Below are 24,773 nucleotides of genomic sequence, written 5' to 3'. Positions count from 1 at the left end.
ACCTCTGCTACCAAATGCTCATGCTGACATGCTCAGGTATCCTTATCTGGGACATTCAGCAAAACGGATTTTTTTTTTTTTTTTTAAGTAAGTGTGGACATCAATTTGCCTTGCCCACGTTTCAAAGCATCTCTAAATCTTTGCATGTGGCATTCTGTGAAAATAAAAATTTATGAGAAACATCAGAAAAAGATCTTATTGTATGTATGCCTTGTTTTTCCTGCCATTGCCTCTTTGTGTATAGGTTGCACATGAAGGGAAAACTTATGTCTATATTGTAAATAAAGAGTATTTCCTAAGGAATATTGGACAGAGTCTGTCTCTAGGGCTAAATGAAAGGTCAATTTAGAAAAGGGTAATAAGCCCAGATGAAGAAGAGAATCCAAATTTTAATTATCTCCCTCTTCCTTTGATGTGGAAGAACATAAGAATATATAAAGGCTTTTATAAGAATTAAAGTAAGCTAGGGATAAAAAGCTACCTGAAGATTTGCTGTTATGGCTCAGAGCTGAAGGGAATTTGGATTCAGATGATGAGAACAGCCCTTCAATTGTATTTGTAGAAAGAAATAGGGCCCATTGATGGGCATTTATGTTCCACATCATAGGCAATATCTCTGAGAGAGCTGCTCCTTAGTATCTTTGCAGCTTCCCTATGTGTTCAAAATGAGTAAGAGATGAAATACCTCATAACTTTTCTATTCTGCTGATAAAGCAAAATGCAGGATTGCTGTAAAGAACCAAATAAATAAATGAACTGGATAGTTAAAAATAACAAAGGGTCTCAACTTGGCAGGCTTATGAGTTTGTAGATGAAATCTGATGGAGACTGGTACACAGCATTAAAATAGGAGGCAAAGATAAAACTTGGGGGGCCTTAAATGAATGAACAAAAATGAAAGGACCTGCAAATGGTCTGGGGGAAAAAAATTAACTAACCCAAGCTGTTTCTAATTAGTGCTGTTGAAAATGCTGTTCTGCATTTCCTGTGTTACTCTCATTGGGAAATCGCCATCTTCCACAGATGTGGCTGCACTGGAAAGGTCTAGGAAACAGGTCAAACAGACCTGTTGTTGGTGCAACATACCTCCATGCCTAAGGGAATGGATTATTTCTTTCTCTGGCCAAGAGCCAGCATGAGTTGCTTGGAGGCTTCCCTTACTCTCTATCTGCAGCTTCCCATCCCCTGGCTCAGGCAATTCAGGGACAGTGCCTTGTGCCTGGAGAAAAGCAACAGCGCATGCAGCTGAAGTAAATACAGATGCACATGAAGGTATCAAATGGTGTTACCTAAGTCTGTCTGTTTATCAAATGTCTACACTTGGATTTTCTAAATAGCCTTTTTATCTTCAGGGTTGGTTTGTATGCTTACAAGTAACTGTCTGTATGTTTTTGCATATTCAAAAACCATGCAGGTAGATAAGCAGGTTTTTGTCCCAACAAATCAGGCAGTTAGACTGTGCCTTCCAGTCACTGAATATAGAATAACACAAGTGCTGTTATTTTCACAGGTAAAATCACACTAGTCAACAAAACATGACTATGATTATTAGAGTTATAATGTGTCATTCACAAGTTCTGGCTAGAGCTAGATAATTTTTTCTATTTAGCCAGAAGTTTTACTCATTGATATGTACCAGTCATGTTGGCAAAACCTGTTTTGGAGTGTCCTGGTTTCAGCTCTAACAGTTATTTTTCTCCTTCCTAGTATCTGGTACAGTGCTGTGTTTTGGCATTAGTCTGACAACAATGCTGAAAACACATCAATGTTTTAATTATTGCTAAGTAATGCTTACTCCGATCAAGGACTTTTCAGTCTCATGCTCTTCCAGTGAGGAGGGACACAAGAAGCCGGGAGGAAGCAGAGACAGGACACCTGACCCAAACTGGCCAAAGGGGTACTTCATACCACAGCATGTCATGCCCAGTATATAAACTGGGGGCAGTTACCCAGAAGGGACCGATCACTGTTCTGGTCAGGCTGGGTATCAGTCAGCAGGTGGTGAACAATTGTATTGTTCCCCACTTGTGTTTATTGTTTCTTTCCTTTCCTCTTTTAGTTTTATATTCTCTCCCCTTGTTTTTTTGCTTATCATTATTATTATTAGTAGTAGTAGTAGTAGTAGTTCAATATTATACTTTAGTTATTGGACTGTTCTTATCTCAACCTGTGGGGTATCCATTCTTTCGATTATCCCATCCCTCCAGGAGCGGGGGGGGGCAAGGGAGGGAAGTGAGTGAATGGCTGTGTGGTTCTGAATTACTGGCTGGGCTTAAAATATGACAGTGAGATTGTTTAGGAACAATAGAAAAGGTATTTAGGAAAGGTATGAAATAATTAAACTTTTAGGAAAGATATTAAACGAAACATTTAAAATATTTGTTTCTAGTGTATTTGAGATGTAATGTTTTCATTTTGAAATTATGTACGTTGTGTAGGTATTTGCCTAAAGTAGCATGATTTTTAATGAATGAGTAAATCAAACATGCCTATAGGATTAACGCTGCAGGACAAAATTAATTTCATTACTACAATCAGCATTCAAGAATTAAAAATTGAGCCATAAGCTTCAGGACAGATATAAATAAAACTGACCTTGGCATTGAAGGTAAACATCATTCTAGAGTAAAAATTTCCATCTTCTGCAGTACAAGAAATTTAAGCTAATTGCTAAGTGGAATTTTAAGCCCACTTAGCTCTATTCTCTATTTGTGCATGAAGGCTTTTCAGTCCAAGCTTCAAATGGCATGATGCCAGATCAGACAAGGTCTAGAGATTAATTATAATGAAGTAGTGACACCTGTACCCTTTGGGTAGAAACTCTCTTATTTTGTAAACTAGATCACTAAATAATACTGAGATCGCACAGTGTGTTTGCATAAACAGCAGCCCTCACTATGCCAGCAGTGTAGCTGTTTTGACAGAACAGTGTTAATCGTTAGTGCCAGCTTGTTAAAAAACATCTCAGGAACAGGGACCTTTAAGGCCCATTGAAGTGAACTATAATGAGGTATCCAGGTTCCCTGAAAAGTTTTCCAGGTTTGCATCCTCATCAACATTTACATCCCTGAGCTGCCTGTTACGCACTTTTCTATAGAAGCTAATAGAAAGCCAAGCTTCCAAAGGATGTGTGTCCCTGACTGACCTACTCCTGAATTATATTAGGACTGCAGAGTGAGCTCACTGCTTATCAGACAGTGGAAAACCTGTACAGCTCAGAGCACCTTAACAGCAGAGGGGACTGCCTCTTGTCTAAAAAGGCTGAATTGAGGTTAAAGCCTTTTCAGCAGCCAGGATATTCATAATGCCTCTCTCCCATGTGCATTCTGTGATGTCCAACAAGAGATAGACTGATGATGCATTATGTCCTTTGCAGAAGTCTAATAAAGCTAATGAAGTATCTCTCCTCTGCTTTCATGAAACTTACTCTATATTCTTGAAATGTGCGAGTAGTAAATATTTCTGAGGCTTCTGTACTTCAGACTTCATCTGAAGTGATGAAAATGTCCCAAATGTATTGTGGGGAAGTGCCAGACAGGCAGATGCTCAGAAGTACACAGAATGTGTTCACCAAGTTGTATTTTCTTACAAAATGAATCTCAAAAGCTTGACTAATTGTGCTCATTTCTTAAAACCAAATTTCTTATAACAATGTCTTAATTTCAGCAAAGTACTAGTAAAAGTGAAGTGGAATCTAACAGGCTTACATCTGGTTTCCTCTTGACTGAAGAGCTTTTGCTGCATTTCTTGGGACGTAGGATGTAGGCACAGCCTAGGATGTAAGTGCTCTAGGGTCACTAAGGTTATTAGACACACATATTGTCCAGCAGCCGGGGGCCCAGGGGTCAATATCTTTGGCCGAGAAGCTACAAATATGTTATGTTTCTCCTGGATCAAAAGCACTGTGAAAAATTAAAATCCTCATGTACACGTATATGTGAGCACATACACTTTTCCATTAGGGCTCAAAATGCTCTTTCCAGGTAATGTCTATATACTGCAAGAAAGTGACTCCAGGAAGGGAATTTATACCACGTATTTCAAGAACTCACCTAAGCAGCACTTGCTAGTAGTTTAACTATGTCAAACAGAAACAAGATGCTGATATTTCTGACTGACTCTGAAATTTGTCTGATAATATTTGGGGTTACTATTGTCTTTCAAGTATTACAGATGTTAAACCTTCATAGAAGTGTCCAAGGTTTGTTTTTCTTTTTTGCCTAAGTAACCCGAAATGTGAAGAGGTGGGTAATTGCAGGGGTTTACTGTGCTGGAGCATTAGCATATGGATTTGCTCTTTTAAGGTGTATGAAAAGTACTGCTTACAATAAAAGAAATGAGATGCCTTAGTAAAGTAGGAGACATGAAAAGATGAAAACATATATATGCATCAAAGCTGTGAAGTTCCTGTGCCAAACAGCATCAATGTTATAGCTCTGCACTTCAGCAGAAAAGCTGCTGTGAGGTCAGAGCTCCCCTTTCCAAAATTCCATAGTGAATACAGGTTTGCAGTGTGCAATGTATGTTCCAACATGCTCATAGCCTGGTGATGCAAGGATGCTCGGATTGTAGGTGGATTACAGCTGATCTAGCTCTGCACCTGACTAGTTACATTGATAATTTGGGCTTTTGATAACTGCTTTGCTTCAGCCTTGGGGAATGGTAAAAGAACTGGGTAAAGTTAAGGTCTAAGAAAAGAAATAACATGATGAGTATCAGGAAAGATCCGGAAAGCATTACGAAAAATAAAGAAAAGCTTTCCAAAAATACACACAAATAGACACAAGTTTTGCCAATGAAAGACTGAGAGAGACCAATATCTTCCTGTGTGAGACAGCCCTGCCTAAGAAAATATTGGGTTATTTCCCTGGGGATCTGTTGGATGGATTAAATCAGCCTTCACAGCATAAGCCCTCTTGAATATTGCCTTTTATGGGTTATCCTCACCTCTGTTCTGGATACAGTTACAACCAGTTCTTTAAAGACTACAACCATAACAGAAATATTCTTACGTTTAAGACCATCCTGTGAGTCAATTTGATTTGGAGGCATACACCTCGTTAGCCTAGCTCTTCTTAAATACTACCAAACTAGGAATATTTCAATGGCTGAGGAGCACAGAGCAGATAAGACAGATCTCTAAATGTCTGGAAAGGTGAAAACAGGAGAACAGCATTCAGATGATCTTTATGATGGTACAGGGGTAGTAACATGGTTTTAGTTGTCACCTTCCTATGGATACAGTATTCAAGAAAAAGTTGTACAAAGCGCACTTACAATTCACTCAGATTTCCTGTTTTTTCTGTTACTGTAGAAGCAATATCAGTCAAATTAATATGGGTGGAGCTTAGTAAAGACAGCCACAAATACCTGGAGAAATGTGCGCTAAATGTTCCCCCTCTATGATTTATAAAATGTAAGGTAGCTGGATAAAGTAAGCACTTCACATGTTAGAGTTATTAATTGTTTTCCATACAACTAGATCCTAAAAAGGCCTAGCCAAACTCTAAGTTACACTGCACATATGCACACCTGATGATGAGCAGCTTCGCACCCAAGGAGTGCAGAAGCCTGGGCAAACACAAAAGGCAAAGACAAAACAAAAGTAGTGTCAGTTACCCTGAGTTTGAGCCTGTAAGCATGTAAGTATGTAACTGTATTTAAACACCTGAACAGTCTCCCAGGTGCTCACAGTGCTAGCAGTGATTTAACACCCAACCCATATTTTAATGTATGTAGTGCTGAGAACAGATTCAGAAGCTGAGACATTTATTTTCTTTATGCCATTGTCATTGCTTGCTGAGTTAGACATAAGCTATCTGCATGGATTAGGTAGTTTATGCCTGAGAACATGAAACTTTCCCATGCAGTTTTTGGCAATACAACGGATTAAGGAGCAATTTTTGTCCTGACATTGTACCATCCCGATTGTACATTGTAGATTAAACTGTTTCAGAGAATATGCACAGCACTTCACCCATCTCTGCAGTCATTTAAGCTTTGCAGCTGGGGGCTAGATTTCCCAGTCACAGAGGTTTCATTGAAAACGGAGATAAGCAAAGGTTAAGAAAAAGGAAAAGTGCAGCTCCCAGGAAAGAAAATCCAATTCCTCCACGATACCTACAAAGCTGAAGTATGTTAACTCACCTATACAGTCCTTGAAAGTTGGGTCCCAGAGCACTTGGAGACTAGAATTAGAGCCACTATTCACCTCTTAAATCTTTGTGTGTGTATGTTTTTTATTTTCCCCAGACTGTATGCTGCAGCTATAGCTTATTTGTCTGACAGTTACCTTGTACTTGGTGCTGTGGTATGCAAAGGTTATGGGAATTTGTATGCAAAGCTCAATGAATATAGAGTTAAAAAAGGCCTCAGAGACATTGCTGAAATGAGATACCAAATCTCAGAAGTTGTATCTTTATGAGGAACATCTGAATACAGAACACCAAGGTTTATGACTTTTGCACATATTAATTCATAACATTCCATGTTATAAGAGGACTAAAGGGGCTATCTTTCATCTTGGGCTGACGCAGGAACTCTGCCAGATTTACTGACTTGCTGTGAGAAATCTAATTTATTTGGCTGATACATACCTTTAAAATGTAAATCAGAATGGTGAGCTTATCACAAGGCTACCATTTGCAGCCCATAAAATCCTTGGTGTTGCAGGTCATAAGAGATTTTGGGAACAAGGCAAGCAAACTGGTCAGCAAAACTAGACCCTAAACTTGCCCCTTTATTTTCTGTCTTGTATGAAAGTTACCAGAACTGAAATCAAAACAATTTTTATTTTACATCCACCCACTTGGCAACTAGCAACTACCATGGCTCTGTGGGAGACCGTAGATTTTAGAAGATATTACTATAATTGTGCAAAATTCTCACCCTGTCTGTGGCCCAGGTGCTTTGTCTGTCTGGAGAGAAAAAGGAAAACCAGCTGCCCTATGGAAAAATCAGATGTTCTCCTTAAGGAGCCCAGTCCTCCTCTGTTCTCTCCAATGTCCGATAGGTAGCGCTTTGTGTTTGTACCCTATTTGCTGGGTTGTGAACTGTTCACTTCAGGATTACATTGTAAAGAAACCCAAAGCTCAGAAACTTTAAATACCAATGTCGGCAAAAGATCACAAAGTCCAGAAATTTCCTCTGCAGACAAATAATATTTACATTAAATTTTCAAATGCATTCAGTAACTGGAATGACAGCATCTATGGTATTTCCATCCTAGTATGGTTGTTACTGATTTGTCCTCCTGCTGGTAAAAAACGCATATTGCGCTCTCTGTTTCGCACGCACACAGGCAAGCACTCGCAGGCAGATGATGCGTTTTCAAGCCATCCACAGATGGTTTCCGCATCAGAGTTTACTTTGCCATTTAGACCTTCTGCTTCACAGCCTCCTCTCGGTGTTGCAGCCCTATTTTCTGTAATTAACTTCTGTTCCTCCCCCCATTTTTTTGACAAACGCTTTTTACTCTGATGCTTAGAGTCAACCATCCCAAAGCACTGTGATATTTTACAGCATCCGGAGAAGTGGTTAGAGAATTGAGACACTTAAAGGAGACACTGCTCTCGTAAGTGTGCATTCACATTTTTGAATAGATATTCAGAGGGTGGGAGTGTAGATGAGGGAGAAGCTATGAAAGGGCTTATTACTAATTAACTGTATCTATTTCTCCCCCTTTTAAACTGCTTTTTGTTTATCATTTGAGCTGGTAGGGTAATAAACTAAATTAAAGCTGCAGAAGACAATTATAATTAAGATTCAAAAAGCCAATTGCCTGTTAGTAAACTACCAATTGATAATAATGTAAGGGATATTTATAGCTCTTTGCTAAGTATGCCACAGATTTGCATCAAGAACATACTTGCTAATCTCCAAACATTTTATTCAGTAGCCTTTTATTTGCTATTGAAGGTAAGATTACTCTTCTCAAGCCACCCTTTTTAAAAGTATCTCTCTTTCATCTTGCTTGCAGAGTTCAGCAAACACAGATGCTTCAGTCCTTTCCTCTCCTATGAAAGAGTAATAACAGTACATAATTACTAACATCACACCATATAGAAAACCTTGCCATAAAGAACACACTGTGCATAGTTCAGCACTTACAACATCTTGCATTTCTACAGCTTCTTCTTTGAGTCATATCAGATAATCTATAGAGGAGAAACCAAACCACCTTACCCAGGAAAGTAATCATCCTCCTTTGGGCAGAGTCCCAAACATAGGGCCCTAGGTTTTGTTCCCATCACAGGGAGGTGCAGCAAGACCTGTTTAAAGAGTTGAAAAAAAATTACTGAAGTTATAGATTTTGGTTTGTGTTTGGTGTGTGTTACTGGGGGACTAATAACTAATTTTTATAATTTATTTTACTTATAATGCATCTGTGTAACTGTCATTTCAGCTGTGTGATGAAGTATAAATAATTGCAATGTGACTTTTTTGTGTAATGCGTTTCTTGCGTCATATGTTTGCTAAAGTTTGAGTGGCCTTGTAGTACTAATTATTGGAGTCATTATGAGACATTGTGTATGATCCTATCATTTGTACAGCAGTAAGAGAACCAGCTTAGGCATAGGTGACTGTCTGCCATCCACTGCTTAGGCAATGAAGGGGCAATTGATGAAGCTTGAGGGTGTCTCATCTCATTCTCATCTCCTATTATGCCATGACTGCTCTTGAAATACAAGTGCCAAAAACTTAAGAGCACCTGCATGAGAAGATATATGGCTTGTACCAAGGATTGAGAACAGTCATACAAGGTTATATGGGGAGGGTTAAATAGAGGTAAAATGGTAACGTTAGAAATTTTAGCCTGAATTGTGCTGGTAACTACTGCCACAAATGAGAGGATTGGAGATTAGAGCACACCATCTTGGATCCCTCACAAAAATATAGCTGTCAACCTGCTCCTTTCCTCAGAGAGAGAATGAGGGTTAGAGGAGAATGATCTGCCCATTCCTCAGCCTTCCTTGATAGCGGGGTCCGGGCAAGGGAAAGAAAGAAAGAAAACAAGTTTACCTATGTCCTGCACATGTGGGAAGAATGTCGGCAAATCTATGTAAGATATTCCCAAACCTGAAGGAGGGCTGCAACTTCTCCCAGCCACAATTGGCCCCCCGAGTCAGCCTGTAAATACACTTTGTTTATTCTTCAAAGACACATACATTACAGCTTAAGTTGAAAAAGCGCGAAAACTGAAAAGGAAGATGAAAAGGTGCAAAGAGAAATAAGCAGGACACAAGGACAGGGCCATGGACAGAGGCGAAAGCTTCGCTGGCATCACAACAAGTAGAAAGGGTTGCAGTGTGAGAGCATGAGGCCATCAGAAAGCTTGCCAGGAGCCTGAGGTAGCACAGGTTTCCCCTGCATCCCTTCTCGTTGGATCTAGATGATGTCATTCTTCCCACAGGTTTGCTGAGCGCAGGGTAAATCCAGGTGATGATTATGCAAATGTTTCTGCTTCCTATGCTGCCTATCATGAATTTTATTATGGGGATGCAGGTGAACTAACTCGCCCCAGTACTGGCCAGATAATTACATGGTCATTACTAACCACATTACTGAAAGGTAAATATGCAGTTATTTTTGTCCATAAAATCAGCTCTTTCAACCCTAAAACTAATTCCACATTATTATGCAGCAGTATGTAATTACTATAAGACAGCTTCTACCCTCAAAGAAGCAGGCATTATTCCAAATGAAATCTTTCCGGGTTTTAAGTACGCCATGCAATCTGACAGCAGGATTTGTCCTCTACCAGCTACCCAATAAAAATTCTAAAACTGTAACTAGAAAATAGGTAGTCACAAGACCCTGTTACCAGGTATAAGCACTAACAATTCCTTTGCTATTCAGATTTGGAACCAAATCCACTTTTTTTTGGTTTGGGGTTGTTTTGGTTTTCTTTAGAAAGAAATGCATTATGTGGAGAAACTTGTCGCTCTAACACTTAGCCTTCCCGTCCCAGAGTCCTGATCGCTTTAGGTGTGACTCCTGAGAGCAGGACCTGTGAAGTCTTTCTGGAGGTAGATGTCAGGTAAAACATAAGAGGGAAGGTAGTTTTTTCATAACTGCTGATGTTCCTTGTAACTCTTTTAATTTCTTGCAGGTACTGTTGTGTGATTTACCATGGAAAAATTGCTCTGCAGCATCCTGGTGTTTGGAATGGCTGTCATGGTCAACGCTTGTCCCAAATATTGTGTCTGCCAGAACCTTTCTGAGTCACTGGGGACTTTGTGTCCCTCCAAGGGTCTCCTATTTGTACCACTAGACATAGATCGAAGGACTGTTGAACTCCGACTTGGGGGCAACTATATTATTAATATCAGCCGACAAGATTTTGCCAATATGTCTGGACTGGTTGACCTTACTTTGTCAAGAAACACCATCAGTTACATACAGCCCTACTCTTTCACTGACTTGGAGAGTCTTCGGTCTTTACATCTGGACAGCAACAGGCTACCTGACATTGGAGAGGATATTTTGAGAGGCTTAATTAACCTTCAACATTTGATTTTAAACAACAACCAGCTAAGCAGCATCTCTGATGAAGCCTTTGAAGATTTTTTGCTGACATTGGAAGACTTAGACCTTTCCTACAATAACCTCCGAAGCATTCCCTGGGAATCTATAAGGAAGATGATAAACTTGCACCAGCTCAGTTTAGATCATAACCTGATAGATTATATTACAGAGGGGACATTTGCAGATCTTCAGAAATTGGCCAGATTGGATCTAACGTCCAACAGACTTCAGAAATTACCCCCTGACCCTATATTTGCCAGATCTCAAGTAATTCCATTAGATGTTACTCCGTTTTCTCCACCTTTGTCTCTCAGCTTTGGGGGCAACCCACTGCATTGTAACTGTGAGCTACTGTGGTTAAGGCGACTTGACAGAGATGATGATATGGAAACTTGTGCTTCTCCTCCAGGTCTAAAGGGAAGGTACTTCTGGTACGTACGGGAGGAAGAATTTGTTTGTGAGCCTCCTCTTATTACACAACATACTCACAAGTTGCTGGTTTTAGAAGGGCAAACTGCCACACTGAAATGCAAAGCCATTGGGGATCCCACCCCCATCATTCATTGGGTGGCCCCTGATGACCGCCTCATCGGGAACTCTTCGAGGACAGCTGTCTATGACAATGGCACCTTAGATATCCACATCACCACCTCCAAGGATTATGGGACTTTCACATGCATAGCAGCCAATGCTGCTGGAGAGTCCACTGCAACAATTGAACTCTCAATTGTTCAGCTCCCCCATCTCAGCAATGGCACAAGCCGAGCAGCCCCACCAAAATCCAGGCTCTCGGACATCACCAGTTCCAGCAAGTCTAATCGTGGGGAAACAAAAGGCCCACCAGAAAGGGCTGTCCTGGTGTCAGATGTGACCACTACCTCAGCTTTGGTCAAGTGGACGGTGAGCAAGTCAGCCCCTCGGGTGAAAATGTACCAGCTTCAGTATAACTGCTCAGATGATGAAGTCCTAATCTACAGGTAAATGCAATTGCTGTTTGGACCTCTGATGATGGCAGGGAGCAGAAAGCAGAGTATAAAGTCTTCTACTTTTAGATCACTGATTTGACTTTGAACTGAGGTAACACTGCCACCATTATAGTATGCAATGTAGCATTAGTGGTGTCTGATAAATTTGCACTGTGTCTTTCAGTTTATCTGTTGATATGTTCATCGCTCTTTTAAGTCATACATTACAAATCTCTGTAATATTCATTTTTTAACAACAGCTGTTTTCAGTAAAATTTCCCGTTCAGGAAAAAATAGTATCGCAGTTGGTAGTCTCCTTACGAGGCTTAACAAAGAAAGAAAAACTTGACAGGCTAGAAGTCAGAAGTTTCCCTTTCCACCTCCTGTAGGTGGGATTGAAACGTACTACTGAGAGAGGAAGCAATGTGGGAGGAAGTTTGTGCTGTCTACCCATACCTCAGGCTCTAATTGTTCTGTGATTCAAGATTTGGGGTTGTTAGCAAGAGATTTTTCACCTATGTGAAAGAACTAATTTCTTACTTCACTAACATCTGTTTTACACAACTGTAATGGCTGACAACTTTGGAGTATTTAATGTTTTGTACCATAGTAAATGCAAGAAGAGATAGGGATAATTTCAAAAGCAATCCCTGAATGTTCATTATGCTCCTTCAGTTATACAACTCCTCTGATTTTTAATGATGTAAAGCAAGAGTCGCTCTTGCAGTGAAGAAGCAATAAATTTTAGGGATTAAAAATGGGTAGGAACAGTACAGGAAAACAGTGCTGCTGCTTTTTCCTTCTGTCTTGGAAGAATGATTGACATAGTATGTTCATGCTAGTGATGAATCCCTAGAAACCACACTTTCCTGCCTACTTTATTGCAAAGACAGTAATATCAGATATATTGAGCTCAAGCCTGTGACTACGTGTGAGCTACCAGCAGAAGTCAGAATCTCATGGCAAAGTAAAACCAAGAACAAAAAATTCTTGTAGCTTTATAAGCATCCTGAAGGCAGTGGAGAAAAACTGGATCTGGTAAAGGAATAATGGGATTTGAGGTTTGACTCTAATTTGAGAACAAATTCTAGCCAAAACACAGTCAAAGCTGCTGATTTCCTCAGTAGTCTGCTGGCCTGCAGTCTACTCTGTCCTTTTACTGCCTGGAGTGAGAGCTGAGACACTAGTCAAAAAGAGAGGTAGTAAATGTTCGAGTGATGTTTTTAACTCACTTACAATGAAATATAATTTAATTTTCTTTTCAGAACTGAATGCTTAATTTGCATAGAGGAAATTTTGTGCCAACAATGCTTTTATGTCAATCGGTTGTAGAACAGAAATAATAAAGCGTTTATTTACTACTCCAAACTTACTCTTTGCCGAAAGTAGGAATAGTAACATGAAAGTCCAAAGAACATTCTTTTTAAAGGCTATTTATTCAAATATGGAATAATCTGAGGAATTTCAGTTCTGTTAACTTTCATTCCTCAATTATCAAAATATGCTGTAATAAATCAATTAGCAGGTGGGAATTATTTGCCTTGCTCTGGCTGAGGTACAGAAGAACTAGTGTGTTAGCTTTGGGACTTGCAAATATGTGGAGTTAGGTAGAATGAAAGGATAAGATAAAACTAAGTAATGATAAAGTATTAGGAATAGGATGAAAGAAAATATGTCAGTGTCAAGTTTTCCTGAGGCAAAGTTTTTGGCAAAAACTCAACACTATTTAAGATCTTGAGCCCAGTGGAAGTGTGAAAAAATATTCTGAAGGATGTGTATGGTCATATGACACTGTATAGTGAATTTGGCCCAGAGAACAGGAATATCTGCAACCAGAAAGAGAAGTTTGCGGAGGCTGTCGGGTGTTGGAAGTGGCTGGAGGTGTTGTTTTGCTGATAAGGAGGATGGCCAGGGTAACAATAAGAAGCGAAGACATGCAATCTAGTAGCTGGAGGGGGGAGAATTGGATGCTATGGGCAAAAATCAGAAAAAGATGCCATCTTGCCAACCTGGTCTGGAGGAACAAGTGGTTATCAAAGTGTGAGGCAATCCTAAACTCTTATCCTGTCCCCACTGCCACCTCTCAGTGAGGTTTTGGCCTTTTGTTTCTTTAATTGGTTGTGGCTCAGTTTTCCAAGAGCACAGCGAGGTCAGTGCTATTTCCATAAATCTCCCATCGGGCCTTTTTGAGGATTCATTGATAATGCACAGCTCTTTTCATTCACAGCTCTCAAAAGCACTTCACCAAAGAAAACAGATTTTATTTCTCTATATTTTGCACTGGGGAAAAATGAAGCATTGAAAGATGAAGTGAATTGTCCAGCATCTGAGAGTTAATCAATGGCACTCATAATATCAAAACCTGCTCCTATGACTTTCAGTCAGGGAACCACTCAGCCCCTTAGAGTTAATGAACTAAAGCTGTTTTGCTTTAATTGGTCAGATGCATATCACTGCAATGAGCATGTAGAAAAACCTAAGGGAAAATGATTTCTACAGTGCTCTGCTCTATAAAATGCTGTGTATGTGCTAAATGGAATGTGATACTGCTTAGCTGCTAAAATGATGGGCACTTAATATATGTTAAGATTCATCGGTGTGCCAGGACTGAGGCACACTGGCTGTGCTCGGTTTGAAAGAATCCTACTTCACTAGTAAGAAATGTATGCACAGAAGACAAGAGTTTGCTCTATTCTGCCAAGAATTTTTTTCATAAATGTTGTCCTCGCAGCAAAAGAGTAAAAGTTCTTCCATCGATATTGTTATAACATCTCTCCTGATCATTACCCAGGGCACTAGTCCCGTTCCTGCTTCTATCCCAGCTGTGATCTTCCACTTGTAGGAGCTGCAGATGGCAGAAAGTGGGCTGCAGTGGGATGTGATTTGCCCTATGAAAATTCAGAGGTGTAGTGACAAGAATTGTCTGTTAGGCCTCTTGATTTCACTGAGCTGAAATGGTATCAGAAGCTGAAGTTTGGCTTTAGATATAGCCGTGCCATCATAATGAGGATTTAGCAGGAGGAGCACAGTTTGTCTGCTTCCACCTTCTGACCTTCCCTTGTATTTGCTGTCTCTAGGCCATTGCTGAAGCTAGAAGCAGGTCTTTATCTCTTTCAGTGAATTCAGGATGCGTGTTTCTGATACTGATCAAATGAGCACAGTCCTGGATCAGCACTCTGTTCCGCATGGCTTCTGAGAGTGAGAAGGAAAAGCTGGAGGAAAGGGAGTGATAGCTTGTGCTCATGTCTCAGAGAGCCAATGTCAACTTGCACAGACAGAGACTGCCCTGAACATCAGCACTAGATCAATAATCAGAGGCTGCTCAGAGGTGACATGCTATATTATCTTTTCCACACCACTGGCAGTAGGGAATGTTCCTTCTTTAATGGAGCATGCACTTAACTCTTAGTGATATCTCAGAACTTCCAGAAACTGCTTTGACCTGTGCTCATATTGAAAAAAGACCCTGCAACAGGGGCCTGTGCTGGAGTTGTCTGTCACACACAGGCGAACACCATTGCTTTACTGAGCTATGTGTCTCCCAGTGAGCTCTCTCTCTGACTTGTCCGCGCACTGTTTTTAGTAATGCAGCTGTCAAGATAATGATATTCTTTCACCTGGAACAGAACCAGGATTCCTCCCTTCCTAGGCAGAGAGAGGAAGGCTTGTTTTCTGTTTGGTTTTGGGGTTTGGTTTTGTTTAAGTTGCTTTTCTTGTTTTTTTGCTGCTTCTGTATTTTTCCCATTTTCTGATTTATGTTGCTTATTCATTCTAACTTTTCTTTCCTCTTCACTCTCCTTAACTTTTGCGAACTCACCTTTGTGCCATTCAAAACCATGCTACCCTGGATGGAGAAAATGGAAATTGTTGGTAATGTTATGAAGCCACATAATGGTCAGCAGGTGCCACAGAAAGAAGATAACAGATTGCTATCTCTGTCTTCTGTTCATACACAGGTTATGAGACCATTTCCACATATTTTAAAGTGGAAACAAAAAAATTCTCTGAGAACTGCAAGTCATTTTTTAAAATACTGTCACATAGTAAGGTCTCTTTTCTGGCACACGTGATCATGGTTCATGCTGCTCTCATCCAGCAAGCTGGATATACATCGACACTGATGGGATGTACTTGTCAGTGCTGAGAGATCTGGTTAATGTCAGTGTGAGGCCATTAACTTTGAAAAATTATGGCACTTGGGAAAAATCCTGAGAACTAGAGGGAAGCAAATATCACTTCCATCTTCAGAACAGGCAAGAAGGAGGACCCAGGGAACTACTGGCCAGGCAACCTTACCTCAATCCCTAGGAAGACAATGGAGCAGCTAATCCTGGGTATAATTTCCAGGAATGTGATGGACAAGAAAGTGATTTGGAGTCATCAGCATGGATTCACAAAGTCATGCCTGACAAACCTGATAACATTATGATGAAATAACTAGGTTGGTGGACAAGGTGAATGCAGTAGAGGACTATCTTGAAGTCACTACAGCTTTCAACATTGTCTCATAAGATGGTTATAGAAAAGCTGATGAAGTATGAGCTGGACGAGCAGTGGCATGGATTTAAAACTAGCCAAATGGCAGAGCCAGGGGAGTTGTGATCAGTGAAATGAAGTCTAGTTGGAGATCAGTAACTAGCAGTATATCTCAAGAGTCAATACTGGTCTACAATCTATTTAACATCCGATCCTATTTAATATCTTCATTAATGACCTGTATGATGGCACAAAGTGTACCCTCAGCAGTTTTGCCAATGACACAAAATTGTGAGGAGTGGCTGATAGAACAGTGTCATCCAGAAAGGCCTCAAAAGCCTGGAGAAATGGGCTGTTAGAGGAATCCCATGATATTCAACAAGAGGAAATCCCAAGTCCTGCCACTGAGGAGGAATAAACCCATGCACTAGATATGCTGGGAGCACCTGGCTAGAAAGTAGCTTAGCAGAAAAGGATCTGAGAGTCTTGGTGGACATGAAATTGAACATGAGCCAGCGATGCACCTTTCCCATAGGCTAATGGTATCCTGGGCTGCATTAGGAGTGTTGCCAGAAGGTCGAAGGAGGCGATCCTTCCAATCCATTCAGCACCTATGAGGCCACACCTGAAGTATTGTTCTGGCTCCTCAGTACAAGAGAGATATGGGCATACTGGCAAGAGTCCAGCAAAGAGCCGCTAAGATGATTAAGGAACTGGAGCACCTCATATATAAGGAAAGGTTGAGAGACCTGTGACTGTTCAGCCTGGAGAAGAAAAAGCTCAGGGGAGAACTCATCAATGTGTAGAAATATCTGAAGGGAGAGTGCAAGAAGGGAGAGTCAGGCTTTTCTCGGTGGTGCCCAGTGCTAGGACAAGAGGTACCATCTGAAGGTACACAGAAGGTTCCATGTGAACATCAGGAAATACTTTTTCACTGTGATGCTAATTGAGCACTGGCACAGGTGGCCCAGAGAGGTGCTGGAGTCTCCATTCTTAGAGATATTCAAAAGCCATCTAGATACAGTACTGGCAACTGGGTCTAGGTGGCCCTGGTTGACCACAGGAGTTGGACAAGATGACCTCCGGAGGTTCCTCACAGCCTCAACCATACTCTGTTTCTGTAATCCTGAGTGCCACTCGGGCACTTCCTTTGACACTGTGAGCTAATCACTGAAGAAAAGATATTTGTAACTATCCCTCTAGAAAAGTACAGTACAATTTGCAAAGACCAGAGCCATGTGAATTCAGGAATGTTTAGAATTATGTGGGTTTTAATGCAGCAGCTTTCATCCTTTTCTGTAATATAAACCATTCTTAAACACGCACTGATGACAATAAATGTGTATTATACCCATCACTTTTGGCCAAGACCAGAGGTATGTTTACAAAATGCACAACTGAAAATTACCTCTTATTTGAAGGAAAAACATGCAGGAAGAGTAACCAATGTCCAAGAGAGAAAGGAATGGAAAAAGACCAAAGGTCTACAAAGCAATGTACTTAGATTTAAGGTTGAAGAGACAAACACTAGGAGACTGTATCATAGAAATCCTACCTGTTTCTGAGAAAGCTGAGAGTAGATTTTTCTCAGGCTAGACTCTCCTTTCACAAGTGTTTTAGATGTTTAAGAACAGACTTATAATCAGTGCAACCTAGGCACTGGCATACTTAATTCATTTTGAATAAAGGATTCAGCTGAATTATAAAAATTTGCAAAATAGTATCTTTGGGGCTCAGTTTCCCATCTGTTACCTGGGGTGACAACACTGCCTTGCCTCACAGGGATGAACGGATTAGAAAATATTGTGGAACCAGGAGCCCACGTAAATGAACAGGGAGACGGTTGCTTTGAAGTCATTGTGTGGTCTGCAGCAACAGGGATAGTCATGAATGATTAAGATGGAGCATTACATAACTGCAACACTTAAATTCAAGTAAGGCATCTGGGGACAGAGGTTGGGTCTTTTTTTATGTATAGAGCACCCTACATGATGTGGGACCAAATCTCAGTTTTGGCCATCAGGCATTGGTGTAATATAGAAATTCACCATTATTTCAAAAGATGAATAAATCTGCAAGTGTTTTGAGGAACTTCCCAGGTCATACTGAGCCTGCTGGCTGTGTTTTGCATTAAAATGATGATGCAGCCACTTAAAAATGTGCATCTGAAGTGCCACACTGCCATTAGATTTATGAGAGATTTAGATCTGTTTTATTTTGTGGTGTTCCATACTAAGGGTGATAAAAACAGCAGTACAAATTAAGAATTACTGTAGCACTATAGTCTCCCTAGCTTATAAATTCAGCACTGGAAGAAAAAGTATTTTATATATTTATGACTGCTTTTTTTTTCCATATATATTTTATGTAGCAGGCAGTCTAAGCATTAAAATATGAATAAATAGCTCCATATCTACAGTCTACTTAAACAATGGTGCCAGGGATTTGATTACCTAAACAATATAATAATGATTTACATTTGCACAGCTCCTTTCACTACAAGTGCTTCAGAGACTGACTGAACCAACATCACTCCACCAACCACTGCTATCCTGTCACCTCTCAGTTAAATATTAGCTGCAGTTTGGCAGTCAGGTGATAGTGCAACTCCATTTTATGAGCAAAAAATAGCTTCAGCCTTTGCACTTATGGGTACTTTAACTTAGGTAGGAAGTAATTAACTGAGTTTGAATTTATCACAGCATATTAGGAAAAATATACTCACACACTGTTCTAGTCAACTGCATGTCAATAAGAAAATGCTTTATGACCAAGGTGTTGCAAATTTCAAAAATATCTAAATTGTGTAAGGATGTTCTCTCAAACAGCAGTGCCACAATGAACACCAAGTCATGCATGAGAGAGGATACCACTGTCCAGATTGCTATTGCTTCTTGCAATGAAAGCCTCTTATGTAGAGGTCTTCCAGCTAAAGACTGAAAATAGAGGAAGCACCGCCATGTTGTGGTTAAGGCACATAATCTCAACAGCCTGATGATGCAGTAAAGAATGGTTACATTATTTTCCCTCTGAAGAGTGTTAGAAATACATCCTTCTGGTAATTTAAAAGAAGTCAGGGGATTCATTTATTCTGAAAGGCCTGAACATCTTTCCTTACTCATGATTTGGACAGTGGGTTCATTCAAATGAAGAGTCACAGGTAGATGCCTGCCACTCTTCTACCCCATTTTTCAGTTCCATCTCTGTCTCCATCCTCACTAAGCACCGACCTTCTTCCACGGCTCACAGCTGGCACAAAAAAACCTCCTAAGCTTCCACATTTGAGACAGTTATTCTGGTTGTATTGTATCCAGGATACAAACCTTGATTTGGTCAAAGCATTTATATATTTAAACACTGAATAAAACAACCATTGGGAGGAAGGGCATCACATGAAGACATTAATTATCATGTATTAGTCATTGGTATTTGACAGGTTGAGACTGCAACTGTATAAAAATAAAAAAAGTGAAGTCACAGTCCTAAAGGGAAGCAAAATTTACATAAACAGGGCAGTGAAAGTTGGACATGGACATTTGGTACTTCAGGTCATTTGAGAGTGGTTTGCAGCAGTAGTGTACATTGACTTCTAGAGGATGTTCAGCAAGTGCAGGCTTGCTGAAAGGCATCAGACATAATGAAGAAGCTGCTTCTCAGAAACGTATTCTGAGACTGTGGGGGTTTGGGGTTTAATTTGCATCTGTTGCAAAAACCTTCACCTAGCCTTTACTTTTTATTTTGTTTCTCTTGCTGGGAGAAATATAGGGACAAGGGAGGGTTAGGGTGGGTTTTTTTTGTCTGCTTGTGTTTATTCCCTTCCCCCTCCTTGCAATATGAGATATGTTTGAAGAATAAGAAAGAAAATGTATTGGAAATGAGGAAAATTACATTATTACCAGATATTGAGGTGGAAAATATAAATATAAAATATGAAAGAAATATAAATATAATAAATGTATTAAAAATAAGCAAGAATTAAAGAAAAGTAAATTTAGCTCTTAGTATTGTCACGAAAGTAATCCTAGGTTGCTGTGATAAACCATCATTCACCTGATGTATGTATAGAAACTGATGAGAAATCCACTGGTGAGAGCCACTCCAGTTCATGATGAGCACAGGCAGACCATGCAGATGCTAACCAGACCAATATTTTCTTGCTTGATAACTGCCACTGAAAGACAAAATACTAAATGGCCTCTGAACCCTACAGGAGATACATCCCTTTACGTGAGTATGTGAGATATACGTGAAGGCATGTGAGAGGATGCTTGCATTACTGCTGCCCATGCTGCAGTGCCCCAGCAGAGCAGAGAAGGGCAGGACAGCATCTTTCTCTGACTTGGAGGCATTCCGATTTCCTTCAAAGTTTAATAACAGTCAAATAACATTTAGTGAGGTATGTGGAGAGATTGCATGCTACAGTTCTAGCCCTGAGCTCAGCCTCAGGTGCTGAATACAAAGGCACGGAGCCTGATTCTCCTCTCAGCCCATGTTGTGCTTCTGGGAAGAAACCCCACCAGAGCCAAGGACGGTGTGCAGGGTAGAAAGGAAATCAGAATGGGTTTTCAGCATAAGACAGCAGTACTCTTGTTTAATCTCTGCTGCTAATTATTTATTTAGCTCATCAAAGGCTCAGCAGTTTTACTTGAGGGGAATTCGGGATGAGCTAATGCTTGCCCATAACATCTGCCACATCCCCTCCCTTGGCTGCTCTAAACCCAAATGCCAGGAGCTGTCCCCACCCATCATTGCAATAACGACCTACACATCTGTTGCCAAAATGAACTATTGAAATAAGATTTTGATTAAGCTTCAGGTGAGTCAACAATTTGATCTCTAAATGAAAAGTTTTAATACATTCAGATTCATACCAATCCTGAATATTAAGAAGCCAGCACACAGCTGCACAGTTACCACTATCTTTCGTATTTCAAATGTAGGACAGATTTATAGCAGTTCATGTGCTTCTTTATGCAAGAAACTGTTGCCACTTGCTGATCAGTTAACGGTAACGACCTCCCATGTCATTTGTAGTCATGTAAAATAATAATAGCTCTGATTGATAGTTACAAATGGTAACTGATCAAATGCGTGACTGAAGGCTTGACTCAAAACCCTCAGAAATGAGTAGCCACCATTGACTCTGATGGGCTTTGGTTCAGCCTGAAAATCTTGCGTCTTAGGGATTGCCATTATTTTCTAGAGAGACGGAGGAATAAAGAGGTTAAATATTTTGCTCAAGGTAATTTGGCAAACCAATTGAAGAAACAACTTGCCTACGGAATCACAGCAGGGAGTAGTCCTGACTTAGCTTTCAATGTGTTCCTAATAAAGTCCTTCCTCACATTTCAAGTCAGATATTTTCCCATCATAAACTCATGATTTGGAGAGAAAATATAGCATTCTTGGTGCTGTTATTGCTGTTAAATACAAGTTATAAATCTGTTGACTTAGGAAAAGCATTTTCAGTAGCATCGAACTCAGATCAGGGCTTCACTGTAAGCGTGTACCTATACAACAGAGGTGTATTATCTCCTTAAAGGAACAGTGAAAATTATGAGGCTTGATTTCATAGAATCATAGAGTGGTTAGGGTTGGAAAGGACCTTAAAATCATCTAGTTACAAACCCCCTGCCTTTGGCAGGGATGCCTCACACTAGACCACATCACCTAAGGCTCTGTCCAGCCTGGCCTTGAACACTGCCAGGGATGGAACATTTACCACTTCTTTGGACAACCTGCTCCAGTGTCTCACCACCCTCACAATAAAGCACTTCTTCCTTATCTAACGTGAACTTCCCTGGTTTAAGTTTAAACCCATCACCCCTTATCCTATCACTACAGTCCCTGATGAAGAGTCCCTCTCTGGCATCCCTGTAGGCCCCCTTCAGATACTGGAAGTCTGCTATGAGGTCTCCATGCAGCTTTCTCTTCTTCAGGCTGAACAGCCCCAACTTTCTCAGCCTGTCCTCATACGGGAGGTGCTCTGGTGCTCTTGTCATCCTCGTGGCCCTCCTCTGGACTTGCTCCAACAGCTCTATGTCCTTCTTGTGTTGAGGACACCAGAACTGCACACAGTACTCCAAGTGGGGTCTCAAAGAAGCAGAGTAGAGGCGCAAATTTCCTATATACTTCGTATATGTAATGCACACTTAAGCACCTAATATGCTTCACTTGATATCCAACTTTTCACTTCTTCTGGTGGTACCTGCAGCGGGTTCACAATACTAGTAACCCCACTACTGATCTGGTTTGTCTCCCCACTGCTGATCTGTTGGGTTCCAGGTGTTGTTGGAGATACACTCTAATCTCTTCTTCATTTTGTGTCACAGCTACTGACATCTGGGTCCTTTTAGGAGACATGGAAAAGCTATCAGTGACCACAGACCATGACAACTACTCCTAGCCTTTCTAAATCTGTATCTGAAAACTCTTTCCTCCCCTCACCTCAGCCTTCATTTTAACTGGGACACCAAAAATCCAGATAGCTTCCAGACTACTAAGAAACCTCCTACAAGAGTGGTGACCCTATAGCATAAATAGTGGCTGATAACTGCTTGCTTGAGGGAGAGGATGATTTATTTTTATCCACAGGTGTTTTTCAAGAGAGTTTTGTGTATATATATATATAAAGCTTAGAAACATATAGTATTCCTAAAACACATTCAGATGCTAATATTTGCCATTGCCAGATCATTCTGCGTAATTTAGCTCCCACTTGCTCACACAGAGGCTTCAGGCTGTAGGTAGATGAAACAGGGTGCCTTAACAGCTCCTGCCTCCCCAGCCATCTGACACCCTACCCCATGCAGCTCCCCTCTGAAGTCACATGAAGCCTTTTTACCCATTTCAGAGCTGTCTTTGTTTTAGATTTTTGGTAGGAGGACTTGGAGGAGGACACCTGCTCCTCTTGCAGTGGATTCCTTATATTGCTTGTCTCCACAGCATCGACCAGTTGAGTTCTGACTGCAGGCATTGTTTTGGGGTTCGTGCAAGAAATTATGTTTAATTTTTTATGTAGGACTATTTTATGTATCAAATACATGAGAATGACAAGATAGATGGCAGGGGGAGAACGCAAAGTTACAAACAAAGCCAAAACCTTATTATTATGGCCTTATTTCACTGCCATAGCTGTAGATTCACCTATCTAATTGCTTGTTCTGAATTTCCTATTATACCTTCTCTTTCATACTTGGCTTTCTGCTTGTATGCGCAGGTTGTTTTCAGAAAAACTGTACTTTTTGTACAATGATTGCACCGGTTAACCCCAACATAAGGTAGCAATGATACAGCTCTAATTCCTTAGAGAAATTACTTAAAATTCATAATTTGAAAAATATAGAACTGGAAAAGACACAACACTGCAAAAATAAAAAAATTTGAATACACTGGACTAAATAAATTATATCACAAAGTCTTCATCGGCTTTAGCTCTTAAAACCCTCATTACTTTTGGATTTGCCTATAATAGACAGATCTTCTGACCACAATATATGCATTCAAAGTAAGCAAAAATCATTCTTTTCAGGTGACCCAGTGAAAAATGAATGCAACATTTGTTTCTCATTCAGATCTATTTTGAAGCCTTAATTGAGATGCTGATGGTGAGTAGTCTTTGTGTTAATGCTCTGGTCAGGGAAAGATGAAAGAAGAGGATTTCAGAGAAGCTGAGGAACTTAAAACTTGAGGCAGAAATCAGATTCGTGCTCCATGTAATTCTTTGAGTGCTGTACTTGTAGGTTTTCAACGAAGGCTTGTACTACAAGGAAGCTGTTTATCCTTTCTCTGTGCTTGAAAGGGTACAGGAGAAATGTAGCTCAAATTTTCAATGGTAAAGAAAGAAAATGTTAGGTAATGAATGTCTTTGAAAACATAATATGGGTTATTTCATTGCCAATTACCCTTTTCCCCCAAACATGTCTTGATTTACAGCCTAATATGAGGGCAGTAGATACATGTACCCTGTAATCTATAATAATCTGTAAGAGGGCCAAGCACAAAGGTAATCCAGTCCTATCTGAGGATAACAGACTAATACTGCAATCTAAAGTAACCTTGAAACTGTAATGTCATTGAGAAATTTCTCTGTTTAAAATGAAATATTCTGATTTTTAAACAGCAGTCCAGCAGCAGGCAGATAGATCTGCTTCATTGTCACAGCCCTGCTGATGTCTCACAATCACAGCATGATCATATTAGGTCCCAAACTATTTGACAGGAATCCCACAAAGTGATGCTTTCCATGGAAGGAAATGGGAATTGGTTTCAGCCTTTGGCAGAGGGCACGTTAAAGTGGAAGCAAAATCACCTGTGTGCCACAGGAAAAAAGAGGGAGGTGCTGGTGCTGGGCAAGAGAGATACTTAGCTGACATCCTCAGATGGGGAAGAGCTCATCCACTGGAAGTTACAGCTGTGCTTTAGGGTGGCTGAAAACACCCTGTAGACAGCAAGGTAAGGCTATACCATGATCCCCTTCTGGTTTATAGATTAGTTTATTTGCAGAGATGAACAGTTTGAGACAGCCAGCACTAGGTGTGAATTTATGATGAATTTGCCCATCTGTCCTCCCTCCCCTTCCTCTTGCATTACTTTGAATTAGCTTAAGTTTTAATTTTGTAATATATTTATTACCTCATAATTTACTTCATTTTGACAAGAAAACAAATACAAGAGCTGTTTGTTCAACCCAATGCTTCTTTCTCTTTTTTTAATTATCTATTTGTTTGTTTAATCAGCTTGGATTTTGGAATTGGTTCTTATGCAGATATCCCTAACCACGCTCTGAATTTTTCTTAGAGTGGG

General features: G+C 40.2%; 1 protein-coding gene across 2 annotated transcripts in view; it reads left to right on the top strand.

The window, feature by feature from the left end:
• Positions 1–24,773, top strand: part of LRFN2 (leucine rich repeat and fibronectin type III domain containing 2) — a 159,880-nt gene that overhangs the window by 109,294 nt on the left and 25,813 nt on the right. For both annotated transcript variants that reach the window (XM_030500006.1, XM_030500007.1), the window contains exon 2: positions 10,112–11,504. In XM_030500006.1, coding sequence (XP_030355866.1) covers positions 10,132–11,504 — 1,373 coding nt within the window. In that variant the 5' untranslated portion in view covers positions 10,112–10,131. The remainder of the gene's footprint in view (positions 1–10,111; positions 11,505–24,773) is intronic.

This window comes from Strigops habroptila, chromosome 10 (genome assembly GCF_004027225.2).
Source record: "Strigops habroptila isolate Jane chromosome 10, bStrHab1.2.pri, whole genome shotgun sequence".
Lineage (NCBI taxonomy): Eukaryota > Metazoa > Chordata > Aves > Psittaciformes > Psittacidae > Strigops > Strigops habroptila.
Note: the sequence above shows the minus strand (reverse complement) of the source record. Positions and strands in the feature narration are given on the sequence as shown.